Here is a 24,046-nt window from a genome sequence, read left to right as displayed (position 1 = left end):
TCTCCTCGACCGGGCGTGTGTCTTTCAAACTCTATAAACTCCGAACCTTTAATTAAGTTACTCATGTCTGCCATCTCCTGGTGTAAAGTGGTAACAGTGCAGACCTCTGCCATTAGCCCTATCTCCCAATAGTATAGAATCCTTTAAAAAATTCCTGAATCCAGACGCTGAAAAAATCTAATCAGTTCTTTCTTATGCCATTTCTGACATTTCCTGAAAATTTCATGAAAATCCATCCATGACTTTTTGAGTTATGTTGCTAACAAACAAACAAACAAACAACTTTATTGTCCCCTTTATTGGGAAATTTGTCATGGACATAAGTGCACCGCAGCTCACTATCCATACATTCATCACAAAGAAAAAACAACAGGCAATACACAAACAGACAGTGGTCCACAATGATCCAGAATAAAGAGTTACAGGTAGAATTTTGTATTGCACCTGCCCTGTAATATTGCACTGGCTTCACTGCAGTAAGCAAATTGAAAAGTATATTGCACAATTGAACATTCCCCTGGTGCAAGATGGCAAAATGCCTGAAGAGAGCACATAATGACCACTATGAGTAAACAGGAGGGGGTGGTGACAGAAAATCCCACACAACTGATACACAACCATGGACTGCAGATGGGCAACTATTGGATCTCTAAGAACATATGAAATGACTTCATTATGTTTTCTTATCTGTTCTTTTGAAGACACTGTGAATATGGATTCAAGCATTTATATAAAAGCAAAACTTCTCACGATAGCCCTGGACTCTGTTGCTTCTTCCTGCCTCCTCAGATATTTCCTCTCCTGTTTCACAAGGATAGTCTGCTGACTTTTCTCCTGAAGTTTGAACAAGCAGCCTGCCTGACATTGTGCGGGTATTTTCAGGATTGCAAATGTGAAAACAACTTTAATATCCATATATAACTGAAAGTATTTGTGCACACCTAATGCTGTTAGCCTTTGGCGTGTAAGGTCAGCACAATTAAATAAATTAATGGAAAGAAAGAGAGACTGCAACTTGCTTCTTCCAGGGAACCAAATGGTTTGGGTGATAAACCTACAGGAGGGAAAATAATAAAAACTTTGCACAAACAAACCTGGTGGCAGTCCACATGCAACTATACAAATATAAGTACACAACCACTAGGGGGGGATCTTTCTGAAGAGGTAGAAAAATATACTAAAGCTAGCAAAAGTTCTTTATGCAGTCTTCTTTAACATTAAACTTTTAACACAGAAAACAAGAAACCAATGATGACTTCTGTTGGGAAAAAACAGTAAAGTACACACAGTATCATTCAGAACAAAGTGGTTGACTGCAGCACGGACTTAAAACATGCCAGCATATGAGCCAGATCCAAAAATACTATATCCCTCTATGTACTGTTCTCCTTTTTGAGATAAGCAGTCATATTGTATAAAAGTCAACAATCAGCAAAGGAGGGGAAACAGAATCAGAGGGATGTGAGCATGAAGTGAGAAAAGAGAACATTTTCCACTCACAGATAATGGTGCTTTGACACGCACTGAGAAAACAATAACACATGATCTCATGCGACTGCCTCCTGATCTGTCCCAGTGACAGCGTATACATCGAGAAGGGGGCTGCACAAACTTCCTCCAGATAATCCCACAGAGCTGTTCAGGGCTGTGGTGTGAACAAATACCCTCTTTTTGAACTGTAATGCTGCTGGACTGTCTCAATGAGACACATTTCAGAAAAATCTCATCATTTTGCTCCAGGCTCAGAAAATGTTCGCCCAAGTAAACAGAAAGTTTGTTTTTCTCTGCTAAAGCTAATTTAGAAGAAAACTAACATTCAATTTTAGGTTTTGGCGACATGGATATATATTTTTTTGTTTATCTAATTCTGAAATAGCTGGATCTATTAATCATCTCTGCTTGGTTTGCAGGGAAATGTAGATGATCACCAGGTTTCATCAGTGTCAAAAAACAATAACACCAGTTCCTATAGTGAGATTTATCAGAATTTTTTTGGCCATGCAAACATAGAGTAAAGTTTCAAAATACATTATCGTGTTTGTACATGTGCATGGAAAAGTTGCTGTGATATTTGGTGTACAAAACACACTTTAAAAACGTTGGATAACTTCCTGAGATGTACCAAGTCCAGCTGCTAATATCACCCACTTCATGTTGTTCATCATTAGTAAATATATTTCCCATCCTTTGTTTTTCATCCGGCTACTTCACTGTGCAAAACATGCTGGGATACGTAGCAATGCAGATGAGGTTGTTGTTGGAACTTCAGACCAGCCTTTAAGTCTCATTAGGTCATTGGTAGCGAGCAAGATTGCAGACCCCACATGTGAAAAAAGATGCAGATGTTACTGAAAGAGCTGCATAGCTGCACAGAAATGATACATTGTGGACTTTGCTAAATACAATAGAAATCAACCTAAACCTCTTTCCCTTTCTGGGCCCCTAAAACAGACTACAGCTTCTATATCAGAGCAACCTAGAACTTAGAGTTTACCGTACTTTAAAGCACTGGTTCTCAATGTGGGGGTCAGGACCCCCTTGGGGATTGAGAAGTATTAAGAGAGGGTTAGTTCAAAGTCACATAAAAACATGGTCATGGTGAGATTTTTGCTGAAATCAAAGTCTTGCTTAAAAAATTCCTTAGTGTGCAAGCCTGCACACTTTCTTCAATGTGCATGGCTGTGTTCAACTATGCTTCAACCACCCTCGGGTACAGTGGGGGGTCTCTAGCACCTTTACTTTGGGGGTCGCGGGCTGAAAAGTTTGAGAACCCCAAAACAACAGTTTTGGTTTTTTTTTACTTTCATACAGTGAATATGTTAAAATTAACTGCTGTTAAGTAGCTAGTTTGATCATTTGCATAAGCACTAACCATCGTGGGTTGGCCAGTGTAGGGCATTAAGGACTCACCACTGTGCCCGACATGCCACAAATAGGGGCTGAAGAGCCGCTAGAGTCAAGCTCAACACAAGTCAAAACGTGTGACATCTGGCAGTCAAGGTCAAGCTTGACAGCCTTTTCACCCCCGGTATTGTGCCTTCAGATTGCTGCTGGTTTTGAGGCCCTTTGGACATCCACAGTATGACAAGGGGCTCGCGGCAACCCTTCTACCCGCCTGGACAGCTCCATAGTCCATGCTTCCTCAGCCCTTGAAGAGTTATTTTCCCATGCCCCCGGTAATAGGCAAGGTCATTTCAGAGCACTGCAGGGGTTGTGTCAATCCTACTTCCTGCTTGATGGTGCCCTCATACAGGCTTACTTACCTTACTTTAGCCTCCAATTTTTTTGGCCTAATTTCCCAACAAGATGAGCATGGCTTGCAAGACATTGACAGGGAGCTGATTTTAAACTCATCTTTTGTTAATTTAACCCATTTTAACTTCACTGACCAAAAAAAATGTTGTAATGTTAAGCGCTTCTCAGTTCAACTGTTATAATTACCCCCTAACTCACAGTCATTATAGTTGGCATGGTTAAATTTTAATGATCAGTCTATTATTACGGTCCTGTCTGCAAATATCACACATACTATTATTAGCATTTAGGGAAGCACGATGTTGGCTTCGTTGCCGATATCCAATTTGCCAGTATTTCCAATTTTAGCTGATACCACCATATAGATGTAGTTCAGAACTACAGCTTTAGTCCTTAAATAACATTTTAAAGTTTAAGGATGAGCTAAGAGTCTTAGGACAACATCTGTTAAGAACTGGTGCTATACAAATAAAGACTGGCTGACTGACTGATGGTGTCCAGGAGGTGAAAATAGCTCTCTGCTGTTGCTGGAAACAAGCCTTAAGTACTGCTAGATGGTAGGGGTGGGGGAAAAAATTGATACAGCATAGTATCGCCATATTTTGTCTGGTGATATATTGTATCGTCTCGTCCACCAAGTATTGATTTTTCAAATTAAGTGCTAATATAAACTCAAGTCCATGATAACGGAAAAATAAAATCAGTTGTTTGTCCAGTGAGGTCAGTGAAGAGACGGTGATAGAGCAGGAGAAAGTTAGTACAACAAACATGTTAGCACCGTGGGAAGGACATTAGGAATGTAAGCAGGGCACAAATGAGACATGACACATGAGGTTTGCAAGAAGTGCTACATGAAAACAAAATACTGTGGAAATATGACAAACATGAGGGCAAGACTAATGCTAAATCAGCTAGAGTTGAAAAATGGTATTGATCGCAAAATACTGCATCACAGTAATCACCGTATTGCAAAATGTATAAATCACAATAATATCGAATTGTGACCCAAGTATCATGATAATATCTTATCGTGGGGCCACTAGCGATTCTCATCCCTACTAGATGGAAAACCAACACAATGACATTACATGAGGGAGTTTAAATGTGCTTTAAGCTCTGAAGAGCTGAAAGGGACTACAGAGATCTGTGGGTGCATCACCACCAGTGAGTCCTTTCAGAAACAGGCTGTCATGTGATCGACTGTCAATATAAAGATGCTGCTCAGAGATGCTTTAGGGCTGGCCCCACACCAGACGACTTTCAAATCTTAAACAATTTCATAAACGTGGGAGAGAACAGACATAAGATCAGATTCAAATAATTTTTCATCCTATAATCCTCTGAGTGCATGTTAGACAACTCAGCCAGACTATGACACCACTGAGACCGCACACCTACTGATCTGCCAATGACCTCACATGATCATGTGACTTCAGTAGAAAAACAAACATGGATGTCTACTGGTGCCCTTGGCTTGCTGTCCCTCCACAACAGGCTGTCCTGGTATGTGTTAAAGATGCAGCAAAAAACATAAAACACGAAAAAAATCTGCATGAAATTCTGGCTGGGATGAAGGTAAAGTTGTGTCTATATTGTGGGTGGTGAAAGTACATAGCATCTGATTGGCGACACTGCCTAGTCTGCTTGCTCTCATTGGTTAATGTGGGTTTTCTATCTGAGACATTACGACATTTCAAATAAGTCAAGTCTGGGAGGCTACGACCTGATGTGGAGCAGTAAAATAATCATGTTGACACCACATACTTGGGGATCATTCAGACAAATAATTCTTTGGGACAAGCCTACACTTGGGATATGCCCCCACGATCGTCGGAGGAGGCAAATCTTGCCTCAAATTGGTAGGGATGAGTATGGGATTCTGGTACCAACATAGTACCAGTACTAACACATCAGATATCTACCGTATCAGATTACAATAAAGATTTCTGTACTTCATTTCGGTGCCTCACCACCCCAAAACAACCCCTACCACTGCAAAGGAATGGCATGAAATACGTTCTGTAAACACCTACCTCCTTACCTACTTCTGTGTTCTATAGGCATCTTATTTTGGAATCATTTACAACACTGAGACAGCTTTCAATCATATTCCACTTTTGAAACACTTTTTCCCTCTAAAAAGAATCAATTCAGGCAATCTTCAGTCATTAGCAGCTTTAAAAAAAAAAAAAGTATAAATTTAGCATTGGTATAGGACAGAAGCCAAACAATATCCACGTCTACAAATTGGACTTAAAATCATGTGGTGTGTGGCCAGCTTCAGGCAATAAACAGATGCTGAATAAAGCTATGGAATAATAGGCATTATTTATATGCACTGATTATTTTTGTAATGAAAATATAAATATGTTCAATGATGTGACTGCAGAGACAACAGCTCAAACATTCTGTGCAGCTTGAATACTCTTTGCTTCCTATTGATTTGATTATGATAATTGCTCTGGAGTCATGAGGTTAGCCCTAATAAACTCTGTCAATAGCCCCAGACTGTAGTTATATTAGACTGTTACACAAAGACTCCTGGTTACCAGTTAAAGGTCTCTCAAAGCAGAACCAAAAACTATTTTGACTATTCTAAAAAAATCCAAGTGCTCTTCAGAGCTGCTAGTGGTCTTTACTTCATCCTACAACAACCTCTCTTCACCCTTTGTGTCTGTGTGTCACTGTGGAAATGTGTGGTGTGTAGAAGTTTTTGGGGAGGGTGAGCTTGCACTTAGCCACAAAGATCAAGGCAGAGAGTGTTTGTGTGTGTCTTTGTACATAAGCTCAAATGCATGAGTGCTGCTTCTTTTGAGAGCTGAATGATACAGTAGGGGAGACTTCAAAGTGCGTCTTTCATCAGCCACTGAGGCAAAGTGAAGATATACAAACTAGCACCTCCAATCTCTGTTTGGCTCTTTCATGACTGTGTCTCTCTTTGTTTGCCTCTCACTATAAAACTCTGACTACATAACACTACCTACAAAAAGGAAAGTTATCTTTTAGAAAATAGACTCAGACTCAAAGTAACAGAGTCATTGTGGTGTCTGCCTGGGCTTTCTGTTTTGAGAAAGTTTGCATCACATCCACACAGCAACATTCTTTTACGTACCATCTTGGTTGGTAAGTTACTGTAATTCACTTAAAAAAATAAAATCAATAAGCTGCAGATTTCAGATACTTTTCTCTGTCAATTCAACTACGCTGAGCTACGCCTCGGGGGCAGACTTATCACTATAACCTTGCAGTTCAAACACAGCCTGCAGCAGTGAGCACAGACGCACTGTGAGGCAACAAACTGAAGAAACGGAGCGCTTCAGGACACACATGTGAAAATAAAGTGCAGAAAACTAACTGGCTTGAAGCGTTGCGTGGCTCCAAAGAACAAAAATATTCACAGCCAAAGCGCCTCGACAGGGTGGAAACTCGGCATGTTGACACCGAGCTGCAAGCTGTCAGGTGTCAACTGCTGGTGGTGGTGCAATTCTGAGAGTAGCATCACCTTGTGAATAGTGACACCAAATCGTCAACTCACTCGCTTTCACATGAACACGCAGCAAAGGAAAAAAAAAAAACAAAACTGAGTTTTTTCCAGTGGATCAGTCATACTGTTTTAATCATCATTTTCCTTCCCAGTTTAGATTGTGACAGTGACTATAATGATTTGCTAATAGATAGCATTATTTTACAAGAGCAATAAAAGTATACAGCATAAAACACTGAGTGTTGACACTTCGACTGTTAGCTTTTACTACACTGCAATGCACTGCTGATGTTTGTTATCATCACAGTGTGTTCTCCGATAATCTGATGTATATTTAGGGCTGTATCAGAAGGTTGATATTAGAGTCAAGTGTCTTTGTAGCCTAATACCTGGCCACATACTGCAATGCAACCAACTGTTTCGGAACATGTAGCGAAACAGTCCAAAATCCACCAATAATCCATAGTGGATAATCAGTGGAATTTATCAGAAAAATAAAATTCAGTAAAATATTTGCAATAATCGACTGATAATTTATCGGCACTAATAATTATTGTGCATCCCTAAAACATAAACAGGTAGATAAATAATTAAATTACGATCCTCCCTTAAACTACTTGTGGTGTTTAAGGGAGGATCAATAGATCTGAAAATATATGTGTAAATATCGGCAAATCAAATATTGACAAAATTCACTATTGTGCATTCCTTCTTTTCAGCTCAGATTTAAAATCGTAACAGGATGTCTGAAGTTCCTAAACAACAGAATCATTCATCAATAATTTATCATTACAAAATCAATGTGGGAGATTCAGGGACAAAAGAAGAAAAGGCGGTGATAAAGCTGCTTAAGTTTGATGTGTAACATTGTATAAATAATAACTTTTGTATATATCACTAATATTACTATATAATATAAGTTCACTTTGTTTGCCAGTTAGTCTTTTACTGCTTGCAGATGTTTGCACAGCTATTACAATTCAGATAAAGGCCTGGTAACTTCTTCACTGAACTAAATAAGGGCTCTGGTTATTTAATAGAGGATTTATGATAGAGAATATAGTTTATTTATTTTGCTTTACAATGTAAAGAAATTTACATTTACATTGGGAGTTTGCATTTATCTGCCTGCTTGTCCTCATTAATGAAAAAGACGCCATGTGTAGTGATATAGAAAATTGAGGATGCAACTCATCTTGGTGCTTAGAGATGCATCGTGTAATGAATGCAATCGTGGGATCACTGAAGACGAGCACAGCCTTGGATATCACTGTGGGAAGAATTCTCCTATTACAGAGTTTCAAATAGATATTTATCAGTTAAACATTAGTATCTGCCAATATTGACTCTGCTCACAGGCATGATCCAGTCTGCAAATAATGTGGAATGCGCTGATGATGTTTATTTGTATCAGATAAGGGATTTGTTATTGGGCAGATGAGGTCACATGCTGGATGGTTTCTTGTTTGTTTTCATGGTCAAATGTTAAACAAAGAGTGGGCAGTGTGACGGTATCACACCAACTCTGGTAAATATCGGTGTCATATTCTTTAAAGAGTATGTTAGAGAGTAAAACAAGAGTAGAACATTGTAATGCAAAAACAGTGATATCAGAAACAGGAATCAGCTATGTTATTTTAAAATTTGGTATTGGTATCTGTATCTCCCCGATTTTTGCAAGTGTTGCAAATAACCAAAGCTTTAAAACTACAAGTCCCTCTTCTTGTCTTACTTTTAAAAACACACAAAGATTTACAATCTAACATACAATCATAAGCAAAACCTCTAAACGGTCTTTGACTTGTTATTGCACTAGAATATTGGTGTTCTTAACGCTAGAGACATTTACAAGAGGTCACTTGAGTTTCCCTAAAGTGCTGCATGTTGAACTTTTTTTAGCAGTGGTTGTAGTTTTTATTACCCCTGCTGGTGGACGGCCTAGTTCGACTGCGAGACCGGCTCCGCTGACGCTGCAGCCTGGACTTGCCCAGGAATCTGTAGTAGTATGAGGGTCTCCCAGATCCCTTCCTTGTGACCCCGGCCATGGTACTGAACAGTCTTCAGCAGCAACAACAACAGATCCCAGAACAGCAGCAGTAAAAACACCGTCCTCTTGAGCTTGCTTATCTGTGCTGATAAACTCCTGGAAAAGTTTCTGTTTATCTCCAACTTCTCTTAAGAGTCCTCTTGCAGACACTCACTTCTACTTGAGTAAAAGTCCTCATGGATTTGTGTCGTGATCAAATCCACTCCATTGTGAGGGGAGAGAAGATTAAAGCATCAAACATCCACTTCTGCTCAGTACTGGTGCGCTGTCCCTCAAGCTCAGGCTTCTGCTCCACCTTTGAACACTCCCCCTCAAAGTTTCCCACAGAGAGATCCCAGAGGCATGATGTCCGGAATACTGTGTGAGCGTGTATCCTGAATGACAGGAAAGCTGTTCCTGTTCCCACTGCCAGAGAGCACCAAAGGAATTTTATCATCTCTTTCTTAAATGGAGAGGTGTAACAGTCCTTTTAAACAGTTACATACATCCAAAACCACTCTGTCTAACTCCTAGGAGTGTGTGTGATTGTGTGTAACAAGCACACACACAAAGAGAGAGTATGCTATGTGGCTGAGAACAACAGGAGAAAACTTTAGGCTGCAGAGAAAACCTGCACAGATAAGAAGCTACAGTGGAATGGAGTTAAAGAGGCAGCTATCAGGTTACAGTGTTCTCCTTCACTCCATCAACCACACTGATGTGTTACAGACCTACACTTAAGACAACATCTGGAGCACTAAACATGTCTGACTTCACAGAAAAAAGAAAGACTCAACCCCCCACTGTTGAAAACTCCTGATCCAGTCTTAGCCGTCTTCCTGGTTTTACAAAGTCACCACTTTAATTTGCCTCCTGAGGCAAGAAAGGCATGGCAGGGAGTGACAGCCTATCAGAAGCAGATGTAAATAAGGCTGTTAAAGATGTCAAACAGCCAATCAGAGTGTGCTCTTGGGTAGAGGGGTCAGGCAGATGGACCATAGTCCACAAAACAGGACTTAAATGACACACACAGACACACAATTGCACTGAAGCATGAATGTGCATAATAGGACTCAGTGATGTCAGAATGTTCACATAGTGATTCTGTGTGTTCACACTAGTTGAGCTCAGAAATACAAGGCAGCAGAGACAGAGACAGAAAATGAAACTGAAAGTGTTGAAACTTTAAGCAGTCACAGAAAACCAGAGGTTTGCACTCAAGCAAAAGTACAATTACTCTGGTTAAAATTTACTTAAGTATAAGAATTGGTCTTTAAATCTACTCAAGTAAAAGTAAAAAAAAAATAACTTCAAGTTTACTGAAGCACTAAGTAGTTACTGAGGTGTTCTTCATTACAATATTATCTTTCCTAATATGCAAGAAAAAATGGATAGATCTCCAAAGGTAAAGTTGTTAAGGTAAAGTCAAACCTCTATAGTAAAGTCAAATACACAGCAAAATTTTCAGTGTTAATTAAACTCATAGAAAGTTGCATTTTACACTTTAGAAGTATCTACAGTGGTCTGCACTACCTATAGTTAAACTACACTTTTATCTTTTATTGTGTTAAATATTTCACTGGATAACAAAGCTGCAGTAACTCTTGAAAATCAGTGGCATGGTGGATCTCCTTTGGCAAGAACAAAGCAGAGAATCAACCACATAGAATGACAACACATACTGATGAAGAACATGCACTATGCTTCCCTTAGGTATACCTAAAGTCACAGCCAGGAACTCTAACTCAGTGGAAAACTTCACGCATGGTGCAAATGTGTCTCACATCAACAACAACAATCCATACAGAGTTAAAATTAAAATTACACTTTGGGAGTAAAAATCAACTTCAAAATGTTTAACCTTGATATATATTCAAGTTGTTTTGGGGTGTGTCATTTTCTTGTTATGTGCTACTGTGTAGCCAACAGATGTGGAAAAAGTAAAAGTTGAGCTAAAATTAAAGTACAGTTACAGATATGCAACTTTTTTACTGCAGTTTTTTATTGGCCCTTGCTGACCCCCATAGGCACAGTCCTGCCTACTTTATTTGGCGAGAGTAGTTCATCAAACTATCTCTTTAGTGTGAGTTTGCATTTCACTGTTCACTGAAGTGAATCTTATTTTTTTAAGATTCTTAGTTTTCTTATTACTTTTCAATTCGCAACATATACGAACAGACACCCCCCCCCCCACACACACACACATCTCACCCCTGGTCATCACTACATGCACAATTAGTCTTGGTTGTAAGCCTCTTACTCCATCTTAAGCAACAAGCATTTGTTCAGCTATATTAACTATAATTCCAAACCATTCTCTAAAATCTATGAACGTAATATATGCCACTGTCCATAAATTCAACACTACTCTAAAACAAAGATAAAAGGTACATCACCCCATTTAATATGGTCCTTATCATGAGCCCTCCAAAAGGCTGCATTTTTTGCCCCATTTTCTTCAGTAAACTTTTAATCTTCAAAACTGCTTGTATGACATGTTTTCAAATGCTGCAATTCTGCCGTTTCAGCAGTCCATTAGGAATGAGGGCAGTCTCTTATTTTTCTAACCTCTGAGAAGAATTTGTGTGCCTTTGACATTATTTGGATCCAGCTTCTAATATGTCTGTCGCCTTAAGTTAAGGCTGGGCCATCACCTGATACAATTAGTCTGCCACTGAAAGAGACTGTAATGAACAAAGATAAAAAAAATCTTGGACTTTGAAACAAGACAAAAAGATGAATAGCTGGCAATTTGGCATGTCGTTTAACTCACGTCTGAGCATCTAGAAGGAGTCGTTGCATCATTTTAAACTAAATATAGTGTACTGTTGCATCCCTTGACATTGTTTTAATGTTCCTACAAATCCTATCCCATTCCTGATCATGCAGTGTCAGCATGGTGGCTAATTAACTGGATGAAGTGTTGGTCAATAAACAGCAGAGGAAGGCTGGGGTGATAGGTGTAGCAATCTCTGGGAGTGAAGTAACAGTAACATTTAGAAGAAGTAACCAGATTTGCCATTTGATTTACTCAGAAAAAGCTTCAACTGAAAGTGGATCAAGCAGGTCTGCCAAATAGAAATAGTTTACATAAGTAAAGAAGATCATTCTTGAAATTATTGCCTCTATGATTCTGTTGCTGATGCTAATTTAGTGATTTCTACAACTGTTTAACCACTGTTGAGGCTTATGCGATGCATGCATCTAATCAAACTCTTCCCCTCCTTCCCTAACACTCTATATATACAGTAACTTATATTGTAGCTCGATTGTTCACTGTGTTGCTGCTTGTTGCTAGTGGGAGCGTTGGGGACAATAACGCTGCACACCATGTGGAGTTTTTGTCATTAGCTCTGCTCATAAACTCACAGAAACAGAATGTAGCAGTGTGCATGTGTGTCTGTATGCCTCCAACAGAAGCTTCAGTGTTCCTGCAGTCCCACAGAGAGTATTTAGCAGGACCATTAGCAGGTATACATCACTCAAGCTCCAGCAGAGGGAATGTAGAGGCCTTTAGGCCTCACACTGCTGCTGCAGGGCCCATGAAACACCCCGAAGACACTGTTAGAGAAAGCAGTGATACACACAAGGTTTTAAAACTGGGCCTGCAATGTCACATAAATACAAATTAAAGCCACAGCTAAACTCATATGGCCAACAGTAAATCCATTCCATGCACACAAAAGAGGCACGTGTGGAGCCAGCCTGCTTTTTTCAGTCATGAAGCAGATCTATTTGTCTTGCCTGTGTAATAGTCACTGTGGGAATAGCTACCTACAATGACTTCTTGTTAGACAGGCAGACCAGAGATTCAGGGTCACGCAGAGTTCGTATGTGGCCTTCACCAGCTCCATGACAAAGACATCAGTGAGAAGTGAAAGGGCCTACAAGAGGTCAAGGAAAAAGGTAAACTAGAGGCTTTTGTTATAATCTCCGAGCACTTGTAGTGTGAGATACAACTCAAATCATCAATCACACTCCCTGAGGCCTGTAATGTGGAAGTCAGGTACAGGTTTGATGCTACTGGGAAGATTAAAAATTACCCAAAAAACATTTTTTTTTTCTAATTTCATGTTCACAAAGACAAAGTTTACAGTGAATAAATAAGAGATCATGACACTCAGGTGAGTTGCTCTCAATATTTGAAACATTGTTGATACCATGTGTATAAGACAATACAGCCCACCTCACTTTAATCATCAACAGTATCGGAAAATATCAAAGGAAGGAGCTACGGACAGGGTTAGCTTAGCTGGTAGAGCAGGTACCCAGAGACAGAGGCTTCAGTCTGACGCACTGGTTTGGACAGTATCCTGGTCCTGGTGCCATTTGGTGCAGGTCTCCCCATTTTTCTCCCCATCTTATGGGGGGGCCCCTCCAATCTCTCTGCAGCTGTCTTGTAAAATAAAGGCAAAAGCCCCCAAAATAACCTGAAGGAACCCCTTTGGTTCAGGACTCCAGTAAAATTGAATCAAACTAACTCTTCTTTATAGCGGAGTAAAATATTGTTGTCTCTGTCCACTCCTGACTATCTACAACCTCATCCTTCATGTCTAACAATGTGATTGGTATATGACCTGAAAGCAGTTTCTGCTTAATGGAGTGTAATAAAGATAATGCTGATTTGCACGTTTCTTAAAAGACTTTTATGGACCAACTTCAAAACCAGGCGCTCCCATTAGGTGTTTAACAGACCACTTTCCAGCCAGTCAGCAGACTGAATTGTTAATTCACATGAGTGGACAGGAAAAGAGTAGACTGTGATTCTTGCAGGTAAATGAAACACTTATGTCTTCAAAATAAATGTTAAGACTCGTGGATTTAGTTTATAAGCATAAGCAGTTAAGTTTGCTTGAGGATGGAAGTGGATTTTGTTAATAGAAAACTTAAAAATGACCAAAGCAGTACAACGGGGGGCACATGTTACTAACCTGACACACCAGTTAGACACCACTATACAGCCACTGCATGGGAAATATTTCACATTGATCTTAAAGGGACAGCTTTAAGATGGTGTTTGGGAAGAGTAGAGGGTTTCACCCAAAAAATTTGGGGGGTAATTGGCCGAACTTTGTCTGTCACATTCTTTGTGGGCCAATCAGAGCAACGACACATATGGCATAGCAGGCATACTCTGGCCTGGGAGGAAAGGATGGAATGTGAGCCTGACAACAGGTTGAATCGCTGTTCGCTATCCATAGAGCCAGTTGGTAAATTAAACTCATGCTGAAGCCAGTTGGGAGAGGAGCGGGAACATATTTTCAGCCAGGACTTTCAAAACAGTTCTGTGCTATTCTTTTAATAAAGAAATATAGTTCAGTTTTGATAAATCTGCTGATGCTACATCCAAGCTCACAGATTCAACATTCACCAATGAGTGTGTTTACACTTTAGTATACCAGTTATGAGCCTTAACCCAGTTTTGATCATATTTGGGATACTGTGTTTACATGAGCAGAAGGAAGCTTGGTTATTCAGTTGTACCTCCACATCACAAGTTAAATAAAAAGTTTAATCAGAGATGTGCCTGCACAGGTTGTTTACAAATGTCAGAAAACTGGATACATGGCACAGTATCCTGTTTTCTTTCTGAGTTCCCCACGTAGCAAAACTGTATCCCTTAAAACTGGGTTGCATGCACAAACAGAAACCAGGATATTCAAGTCCGCTTAAACACAGCCACTGGTGACCAGCCTGCAGTAAAACTACACCCCAGCCACAGCTACTGCCTCAGTCCCCTCAAATGATGCTGATTGGTTCATCTCAGACTGAATAAACATTCCAGCTCAAAGCTGTGCAAGACAGATGTTAGTGGTGACAGACATGGGATCTGGTCAGTCCATCAGCTTTGCAGGTTAACATGTTAACTGTGCACTGCAGCATTTGAATGTAAATGATTCTTAAGCAAACACAACATAATACTTTAAGTAAAAATAAAGCTTTCTTACCTGTTGATAAAACCAATGTGTGGGGAGAGCAGGGGTCAATCCAAACAGCAGCAAACATGAAAGAAACAATGAAAAGGACAAGTTAGAGGCTGGTGCTAAAAAAACAATTTAATTGTTGTTTTCATTTCCAACTAGAATTCATCATATTCAGAGTTCTTCCATATTTCCCTCACGTCACACTCAGGGTGGAAAGCTTAAAGTCTGCTCTAAAAAGGATCATGTCATAATGCTGTTTTTCAGGCTCTAAATAAGCCGAGGGAATCTGACAAATCATTTTAATTTAAGCCTCTGACTGACTGACCTGAAGCTGAGAAGGCAATAAATTATGAAAACCTGGAGGGACATTCGGGCATAAATCAAGGTAAAACAACTTACTTGATAACCAATTTGCTACCGTTGGACAAAAATGTCAGCAGTCAAGCAGAAACATGACAGTTAAGGGAAATCATTTATCTGCCAAGCACTTTGTACCTTTACAAGCTAAAAGTGTAACTGGAAAATTAATACCTTCAAAAAACAGTTCAAATATGGACGATTTAAATCATTTTGACAAAAATTGATAAATACACTGTAACAGTCTTTTAAGCAGCAGAGGGTGCTATTTGCTTATGGCATATTTTGCTTGATGTCAGTGGCTAAAGAAGAAGAAAGGTAAAAAGACACTGGAAATGAGGGACTAAATAGTTTTTAATGCAAAAATATGAAACTGTAAACCTAAAAAGATCATATGTGTGGGTGTAGAGATATAAAAGCTCCTTTAGGATCAATCGCACACACACCCTCATATCCAAACAGGACAGACATGGATGTCTGGGTTAGCACAAAACAAAGCAAGCTTATATTTCTGTGAATCAAACTCTCCCTTGACCGTAGAAATCACTGAACCCTTTTAAGCTCTAAAGCATTGCTTAGAAACGGCTGTGAAGTATCCAGCTGAGGAGAAAATGGAACTAATTCCACTCTCAGAGCAAACAAAAAGACAAAGAGAGATGTATCGATTCTTAACACAACACACTCTTTTGTCTCCACATGGCAGAGGAGGGTTTCACACAGAAAAGCGACACACACTGGCTATTACACCTGATATACAGCCAGCCATTAGGAGAAAACAGCTCGGGGGGAGTCTCAGGGATTAGTCTGCTTTGAAATAACACAGCAGATCAGCGTGTGATAAGAAAACCATAAAAATTCAAGGATTGAGAGTCAGGGGCAAAACTTGTTGGTGTGGAAATGACAAAACACATTAGTATGGATTACAGGCGGTGGATAAGCCAAAATTGATAGCTACTGCAGCTTGAATCTCCTTGGGCAGAAAATAGTTTATCCTCTAAAGACAACTTGACTTTATTATATGAAATAAAATCAGAGCTGCTTTGGTGTAAACAGCTACAAACTCTTCTCCCCTCCTGAGAGTGAAAAGGGATTTCTGTCCTCTCGAACTGGGGATGCTGCTGAATTTGAATGATTCAGATAAATATGGTTGGAAAAATAGCATTTCATGTCAAATCTACAAAACTTAGCATTCACAAATGTATGATACACTGGATAACTGCTGGATTATACTAGTTTAATTTGAGCAATGATAACTCAGCCATTATTCATAATGTGAATTAAAATATTCACCCAAAACCGAAAAAAGTGTCACAAAGTTGCACTGCTGACTTAGAAAATTACTTGAGTGACTGCAAAACTATACACACTTTATTCTACAAGACACATTAAGGTTGTCAAGATCAGATAATTCAAATTTATTCAAAATTATCAAATATAATGCCAATGTTTTTGTGCAATTTAGACAAGTGGCTTTCAACCTGGGGGGGTTAGCTCCCTTTTAAATTTACATAATACTTGCAAATAGTTTTCCCATTGTCTGACTCCATTACTGTACTGTTTCCTCTACCTGAGTCATTCTTTGTGAGATAAATACAGCCTGTGATTGTGTGGAACATTCATCTACATCTTACATTCAGTAAACCATTGAGTCAGAGTGAGTAGCACTGCAGATCAAAGCTGTATCACTACTGACCCCCTCTGGAGAACCCGCTAATGTACAACTGATGATGGCAGCATCCACTTCTACCACTTCAGACTGTTCTGAAGTTTCTAGATGCCTTTAACATATGCAGACAAAGATCCCGAAATAACAGGAACTGTCACTAGTGTGACATACTTAAGTCCCCTAAAGAGGTTCTAACCTACAGAAACAAAGCAAGTGAGTATTAAAAAAGACTAAAGTAATTATGGGAGTTCATAGCAAACAAAGGAGTATGGTCTGCTTTGACAGATCATACTGAGCACTCTGACATCTCAGTATTTTAAGAATGCAGACCAATAAACTCGTAATCTGTGTTAATCCACAAAATGGAGTGAAGAAAGGTTAACAGATGGATAGAGAAATCAATGACCTCTTTTTAAGAAGAGATAAAAGAGAAGAGCTTCTGCCCTCCAGCAATTTTTATCACAAAGATGGTGAAGTGTTTGATCTTCTTATTAAAGCAGTCATTTAATCCAGTTAATCCACTTTAAAACCATCTAATATCTCCAGTTCACTGAGGGGGCATTCAAAAAAATTCACAGAAAAAAATACCAGATATGCTTTCTTGGAAAATATGAGCCTGACTTTAAAATAATCAAACGCTATGGTTCAAAAAAATATAATTAGCCAATAAACACACATTATAACATTTTCTTATTATGCCGCAGTAAGATCACATCAAAGACTCCTCAACCAGAAAAATTAAGGTCAGGAAGTCCTGTTTTCAAGAGTCAATGGCAGATCACTTGGGATTTTGAATTGTACAAATTCAATCACAATGGGTGTATGAATAGCACCACCAAACTGTCATAAAATCTGTCTACTTAATCTACTTATAAGTGGGACTAAAATGAAATAGATTCCCAAGACCCCTGTGGTGCTTTGGGAACATACTCAAAGGGGAATTAAGGAGATCAAGATGCCACACTTCATGTGAATCCTCTAGTTGTGTTCCTAAAGTCAGACTGAATCATTCATAAAACAAAGTGAAGAAGAGGGTTAGGAATCGATGGGAAGGGAGGAAAGTTGGTACTTTAAATGTCTAAATGGATTTGCATGCTGCAGTCATCAGAAAAATCCTACAAACATCAGGTATGCTCTCTGGACTTTACAAAAGTTTTTTTTCCCCCCACAAGTATCAATCAGTTGATTAATAACACATATTACTTGGTCCTGCAGACCTCCTTTACTACTTCACCTGCTGCCGGATGGAGGGAGACAAGAGTCTTGAGGAGTCTTGTACTGAGCTGAGAGACTACCTATGCCTCTTTAACAGCTTTGGATCAGATCTGCCCCATCTCACACATTTAAAAAAACAAACTGGTTCCAAATGAAAAGCTGCTTGGGAGCCAAAAGACCAAGTCTTATTACTAAGTTGAGCCAAATGATCCAGATCTCTAAAAGAGACAGATTTCCCATCTCAACAAGAGAGGCTTGACAGACATTGGCTGTTGAAACACGAGCAAGATCAGGGTTAACAGGACAAACTGTACGGACTGTTTGGTGGAAACGGACTGTACACGAGCCTTGCATTTTCCAAAGTTCGCACAGTCATAAACAAGGCGATCGTTGGCATTTTGACACTGCATCTGCATGCAAAAATTACTCCCCGCAATTGGAGTTCTTTACTGTGACTTGACATCATCTGCAGACAGCCTCTTGTAAAAGGTGACACTGCAGACATCCTAGACTTCACCTCTATTACTTTAATGTTTTTATTTCTTAATACAGAGTACTTGGAGTCAAAGATAAATTTATACAAGGGTACAGTAGTAATGCAATGTATGATATTATACTGTATGGTATCATATGTATTGATATCACATTGTATTGTATAATAATACAATGCCCCATATCTTACTGTATTGTGCCTACCTGACTCCTATTATATCATATCTAATATATTGCATAATTGGAACTGTGATTTAGAAGTTGTTGGTTGGATTTTTTCAGCCTATATGGAGTGTGGTTTACTGTCATCGCAGCCACAGCTCCCCAGAGAGCTGGTTGTTTAAGGTTGCCAACATAAAAAGAATTTCTCTCTGAACCCAAACTGACCAAATTAACTAATACCCCTGCTGCTAAAGCTACAGACTGGTGCCATCCATGCTGCCCTTTCTTCCTACTTAAATTCGGGTCTCTCACTCCCTCTTTGGCTCCTGAGTAAAGGCCAAACTACAGAATGTCCCGACCCAAGCAGAACTCATTACATAAACTGTAGAGACAGACAGAGAACAGAGAAGTCTGTGTGACACTGCTGGCTGCCCAGAGACAAACAAGATGGAGCAGGAGGGGGAGGAGAGGGAGTGAGCTCTTTTTCATGATGATTAAAAGGAATAAAGGGCACAAACGAGGAGTGAGAGAGGGAAGAAGAGATGAGAAAAAACAGAGTGGTTGTTCTAATGAAGAAAACACTTGAGACGAGCATGGACAGACCACTGGCAACACTAAGATGTTACAAAAGTCCTGTACAGTTCATGCATTCATGGCATCAGTCACAAGCCACTTGTATTCATGTACAGGAGGGAGGGGTTACAGTAAGGTATGGGACACACAAAGGCATTTATGAAAACTTTAAATTCTATTAAACATGATCAGTTTGAGATCTTCCACTGCCCCTATATCCTGCATTTCATAACACTTTCTGTTGTGAGTCCTCCTCTCATCATGGAGAGCCATTTATGAGAGGAGGACAGTACTGAACCATCCACACTGGACACTTTTGTCTTTCTCACTACTCCAAATAAAAACCACAATGGTTGGATTTTACAGTTTTAGTGGATGTTACAGTTGAGATCATAAGTTTATGAGGATTAATATGGGGCAACTGACAGTAAGGGCGCATACACACCAGAGCTGTTTGGTCCGCTTTAAACAAACTCTGGTCTGTTTTCCCAGATAGTCCGGTTTGTTTTCAGTGGTGTGAAAGCTCACACGTACTCTGGTGCGGACCAGACAAGCAGACTCTGGTCGGCATGAAAACAGGGGGTCTCAGTCCGCTTCCAAACGAACCCTGGTGCGGTTCGTTTGAGGTGTGAAAGCAAAGCGGACCAGCTTGTGAACCAAAGGCAGGAAGTGGCATAAAGAGTAATGATATACGGATTTGTATGTGATTTAATACACTGAAATACATGTTGGTACCTCGCTTGGCATCTGTGTAGCCATAGCAACACGTCATAGTCGGTGCTGATTTATTCGTCTCATGTAAAGAACGACAAGCTGTACAGCTCACCGCCTCGCTTTTTCATTGCTTATGTGGAAAAAAGACAGGCAGAAAGAGGTGGATTTCTGGTTTCGTCTTCTTCTACGCCTTCTTTTCTTCTTGGTCGCTGTTTGTTTGTGACGACAGCGCCCCTAAGAGAGGTTGTAGGTTGTAGGTTTTCAGACTGTTTGGTCTGTTTGACCAAGAGCAGAGTGAATGCGAACAAAACCAAAGGAAAAGTGCTACAGTGTTGCAATTCAGGTGTGTCATCAGGTGTGAAAATGACCTAAGACTCAATTTTCATATATTGCGAGTTTTACCTGCCTAGTAAACAGAGTACTGGTTAGTTGTTCATTTGGATGGTTCATTGGTGTTTTCAGTGGAGGATGGTATTTGGCTGCTGTAAGCTGCTAAGTTATGGTAGTAGCTAATGTGCCAACATGCTAACTTAGAGCAAACAGAGCTAATGTGAGGCAACTTTTGTTGTTAATGTGTTAAACATAAGCCTATATCATGCAACTGGCTGCATGTTTGCATGGAAAAGTTCAAAATTCTCTTGTTTTTTTTTTTTGTTTTTTTTTAAACGTACACAAGACCAATAGAAGAATGTCTTTCCACAGTCATTTCCAAGGTCCAGTCTTGAGTAATATGTGTCAAGCAGGCTGTAATAACAGAGTCACAATTACTCTGGTTTGTGGTCAGGCTTGGTTTCTACTGTCTCGATCTTGGTCAGGTTCAGATATAACAATGTGTCCCCAGTCCCATTTTAGTGCAGACATGAAGCTACATCACAGTGTTTCTGTTTCTTTATGTTTTGCTGCTGTAAATGTAGGTTATTGGTTAAATATTCAAACGTCCAGTAGTTGTTTTAAATGGCCAAAATTCTTGAGGACTGCCAGCCATTTTGGCTCTGGTGTTAAGGCCTAAAAATGTCTCAAGTCAGAGTTTTTGAAAATTTGAAACAATAATAGAGTAATAGGTATTCTTGCTATTTACTGTCATGGCCAGAATTTTAGAAGCTGGTGTTAATAGCCTGTTAATTCAACTCATCTTTTGGAAAGAAAAGGTAGCTTTTACTCCACACAGACTATCTTCTGTACTGACACAGTACACACAGATGCATACACTCTCAAACATGGCAAGGCCTTGTGTGGTGCTCATCATAGAGGCAATGTCAGGCTTACAGTATGAACAGCCCCACAGTCTGTTGTTGACATTTAAGTGAACGCTTGCACAGGGGAAATCTGCTCCAATCAATCCTGTGTGGATCAAACAGATACACATCCAAAGGCCGCCAGAACAACACATACACAGAGATGAAGGGATCACAGGCTGCATGGCTAGACAAACATCAGCACACTCATCTGGATCTAAGACAGATTGATTGAGTCGTCATTGATCCTACTGAGGGGCATGATCCTGAGTACATGTTCATTGGTGTAAGCTCCCTGCAGGTTTTCATTGTCCAGCTCCTTTTAAGTAATCCAGCTCTTATCTAATCCATGCTGTAATTCCAGTATTGTCTGTGGTGACAAAGAGGGATTCTTTTTGCCCTAGATTTGTCAATATTCAGCTTTCTTCATTTTTGAGTCATGGCAGTTGACATCAGGCATATTATTAGTTTTGTACAAGATGCAAAAATAATGAATCCAAAGTCCTTCTAGTAAGGCATCTGCAGGAGTCTGCTCTGACAGGATTGGTGAAGATGTAGAAAAAATAGAGTACAGAGAGAGAGACAGAGAAAGTTAGAAGAAAACAACACCTAAAATCATTAAGGACCTCCATTAATATAAAAATCAATAGTCTAATTGACTAGTAATTCTGGTGCTGAATAGGTAGGCCTTAGATTGTAGACACCCGCATACCCATAAATGTTTTTACTTTATGACTTCGTAATGCTGAGTTACACAGATTAATTTAGGGTAAAAGGTGACGAAGTAACATCATCATACTACCGTATGTTTTCCATTATTGGTTATCTCATGACAATGTGGCAAATGTACTAGCTCTGGTTGCAGCTCTGCGGGGGTGAACAATCACTTATATATACACAAGTTACTGTAATTGGGTCATTTTTTGGGCACTTGTAATTTTGAGCACATTTTGAGGTCAATACTTTTACTTCTACTTAAGAAAGTTTTAACCAGAGTAACTGCACTTTTACTGGAGTACAATATTGTTGTACTTTTTCCACTTCTGTTGACTACAGAGTGGCACATACTGAGCGAATGATTCAACATCCCATCCCAAACAGCCGTTGTTCTCTGTAGAATTTTTAGATGTCTTTTATATGTGTTCAGTTGATTTTGGATGTTGCTTGTAGGATCATGATCCTTGCTGAGGTTCATTTGCTCAAATTTCTGGTGAATTGTTTTTGATTTTGATGAGAGACACATTTGCACCATGAGTGAAGTTATCCACTGAGTTAGAGTTCCCATCTGTAATTTGTTCCTAAAGGATGCATAGTGCTTATACTGCATTAGTTTGAATGGTCTTGCTATGAGGATGGCTTTCAGCTTAGTTCTTGCCAGTGGAGACCCACCTTGCCACATATTTTCAAAAGTTACTGCAGATATGTCATATTATAAAATATCTAACTCTATACTACATGTAGTGTGGACCAATAAAGGCACAAACATTTAAATTTAACTCTATGAGTTTAATTTTGCTGTTAATGTTTGCGGACTTTTTCTGAACAACCTGGTTGGAGATCTATTCTCTTCTTATTGCCAATAAGAAAAGATTATATCTTACTGTGCAATTCATCAGTAGCTACTCAGTATGGAAGAGTTTAAATACTTTTAACTTTTACTTGAGTCAATTTTTAAACCAGTACTTTTCAGCTTATGTGTAAAAATGGCTTTATTTTACTGAACTTATTTTAACTCTGCTGTCTAAATGTTTGTGTGTGCACCCCTGCTCTCTTTATACACACAGCTTCTCTGCTTCCTACAGTTTCTCTTTTCAAGTGCCTGATCTTATACATTATTATTTAGCCATACATTTAATGCGTAACGCAATCTGTGGTTTGAAATGGAGGAGGGTTGTTGTGGATGAGCCCAAATTTATAGAGCGCAAAATTATATTCCAGGATTCAAATGCATAAAAACTGTACAAAGTAACAGGGGAGAAAGATTTAATATTAGATGTCTCCCTTTCTCATACATTAATGGGAGGGAAGCTCGACTTTCTCTCACTTCCTCAGCTGCAGAAACGCACGGGTGACTTACGCGACTTTGACGCCTAATGGAAGTTTGGGGAGATTGTTCACTAGTTTACTAGTCCTGAACAGCTTAGTACAGATCTAAAAATGTTAAGATTTATATATAGAAGGGGAAAAACATTAAGTGCATGTTTTCTATCATAAACTCTGGGTAACAGTATGTGTTGTACACTTGCCTGACACATCCCCTGCAGGACGCAATGTGTACCACATTGCATTTTTTGTACGAACTTTAAAAATAAAGCTTCACTGCACATTTTCATTGCTGCAGCCATGCATCACCCTCATCTTTTCCTTCAGAAATGTCTGAAAATTTGAGTACATTACAGATGTTGCTTATTCCGTGCAAATGCACTGCACCAAACACTAACATGGGGGGTAATTCACGGATTATCAGAAGTCCACAGGTAGTTCCAGTCCCCTGTGAATGGTACTTTATTCTCTTGCAATTCTGTGTTTTAGTCGTGTATGTATTTTTATACATGGTGGACTAGTCCTTATTCACTAAATCAAAATATAAATGAAGGCAAGAAATGGAAATAGCCTGACTTAAGGTCAAACTAATACACCAATTCTTTAAAACAGAGCAAACAAGTTCTGAGTAAACATATCAACACTTTAAGCATTTATTCTGGAACTCAAACAAAAGGTCAAATTGCAAGTATGCATATTTTAAGTAATAAGCAGGATTAGCAAAACCCACTAATGTTTATGTTCTGAACTTTTAACCTCCTAAAATGGTGAGTTCACAAAGACTTGGGCTCCAGGGAGAACGTGTTGTCTGTTTTTCCAGTTAAAATTACCAATACTTGATATTTATGTAGGTATTTATGGAATCCAGTCACGGCCCACATTAAGTGTCACTACTTCCTA

At 39.3% G+C, this 24,046-nt stretch overlaps 1 protein-coding gene across 7 annotated transcripts in view; it reads right to left on the bottom strand.

Annotated features, from left to right (window-relative positions):
• The window catches only part of dab2ipb (DAB2 interacting protein b), a 224,885-nt gene that overhangs the window by 162,386 nt on the left and 38,453 nt on the right, over positions 1 to 24,046 (bottom strand). For 2 of the 7 annotated variants that reach the window (XM_041811064.1, XM_041811065.1), the window contains exon 1: positions 8,661 to 9,054. The exons of 2 other annotated variants lie outside the window; for them this stretch is intronic. In XM_041811064.1, coding sequence (XP_041666998.1) covers positions 8,661 to 8,784 — 124 coding nt within the window. In that variant the 5' untranslated portion in view covers positions 8,785 to 9,054. Of the gene's footprint in view, positions 1 to 8,660; positions 9,055 to 12,134; positions 12,154 to 12,539; positions 12,650 to 24,046 lie in introns of those variants that run through there. 3 more of the 7 variants (XM_041811069.1, XM_041811067.1, XM_041811070.1) reach the window with 3 other exon arrangements.

This window comes from Cheilinus undulatus, linkage group 17, assembly GCF_018320785.1.
Source record: "Cheilinus undulatus linkage group 17, ASM1832078v1, whole genome shotgun sequence".
NCBI classification, from domain to species: domain Eukaryota; kingdom Metazoa; phylum Chordata; class Actinopteri; order Labriformes; family Labridae; genus Cheilinus; species Cheilinus undulatus.
This window is presented reverse-complemented; position numbering and strand designations above follow the sequence as displayed.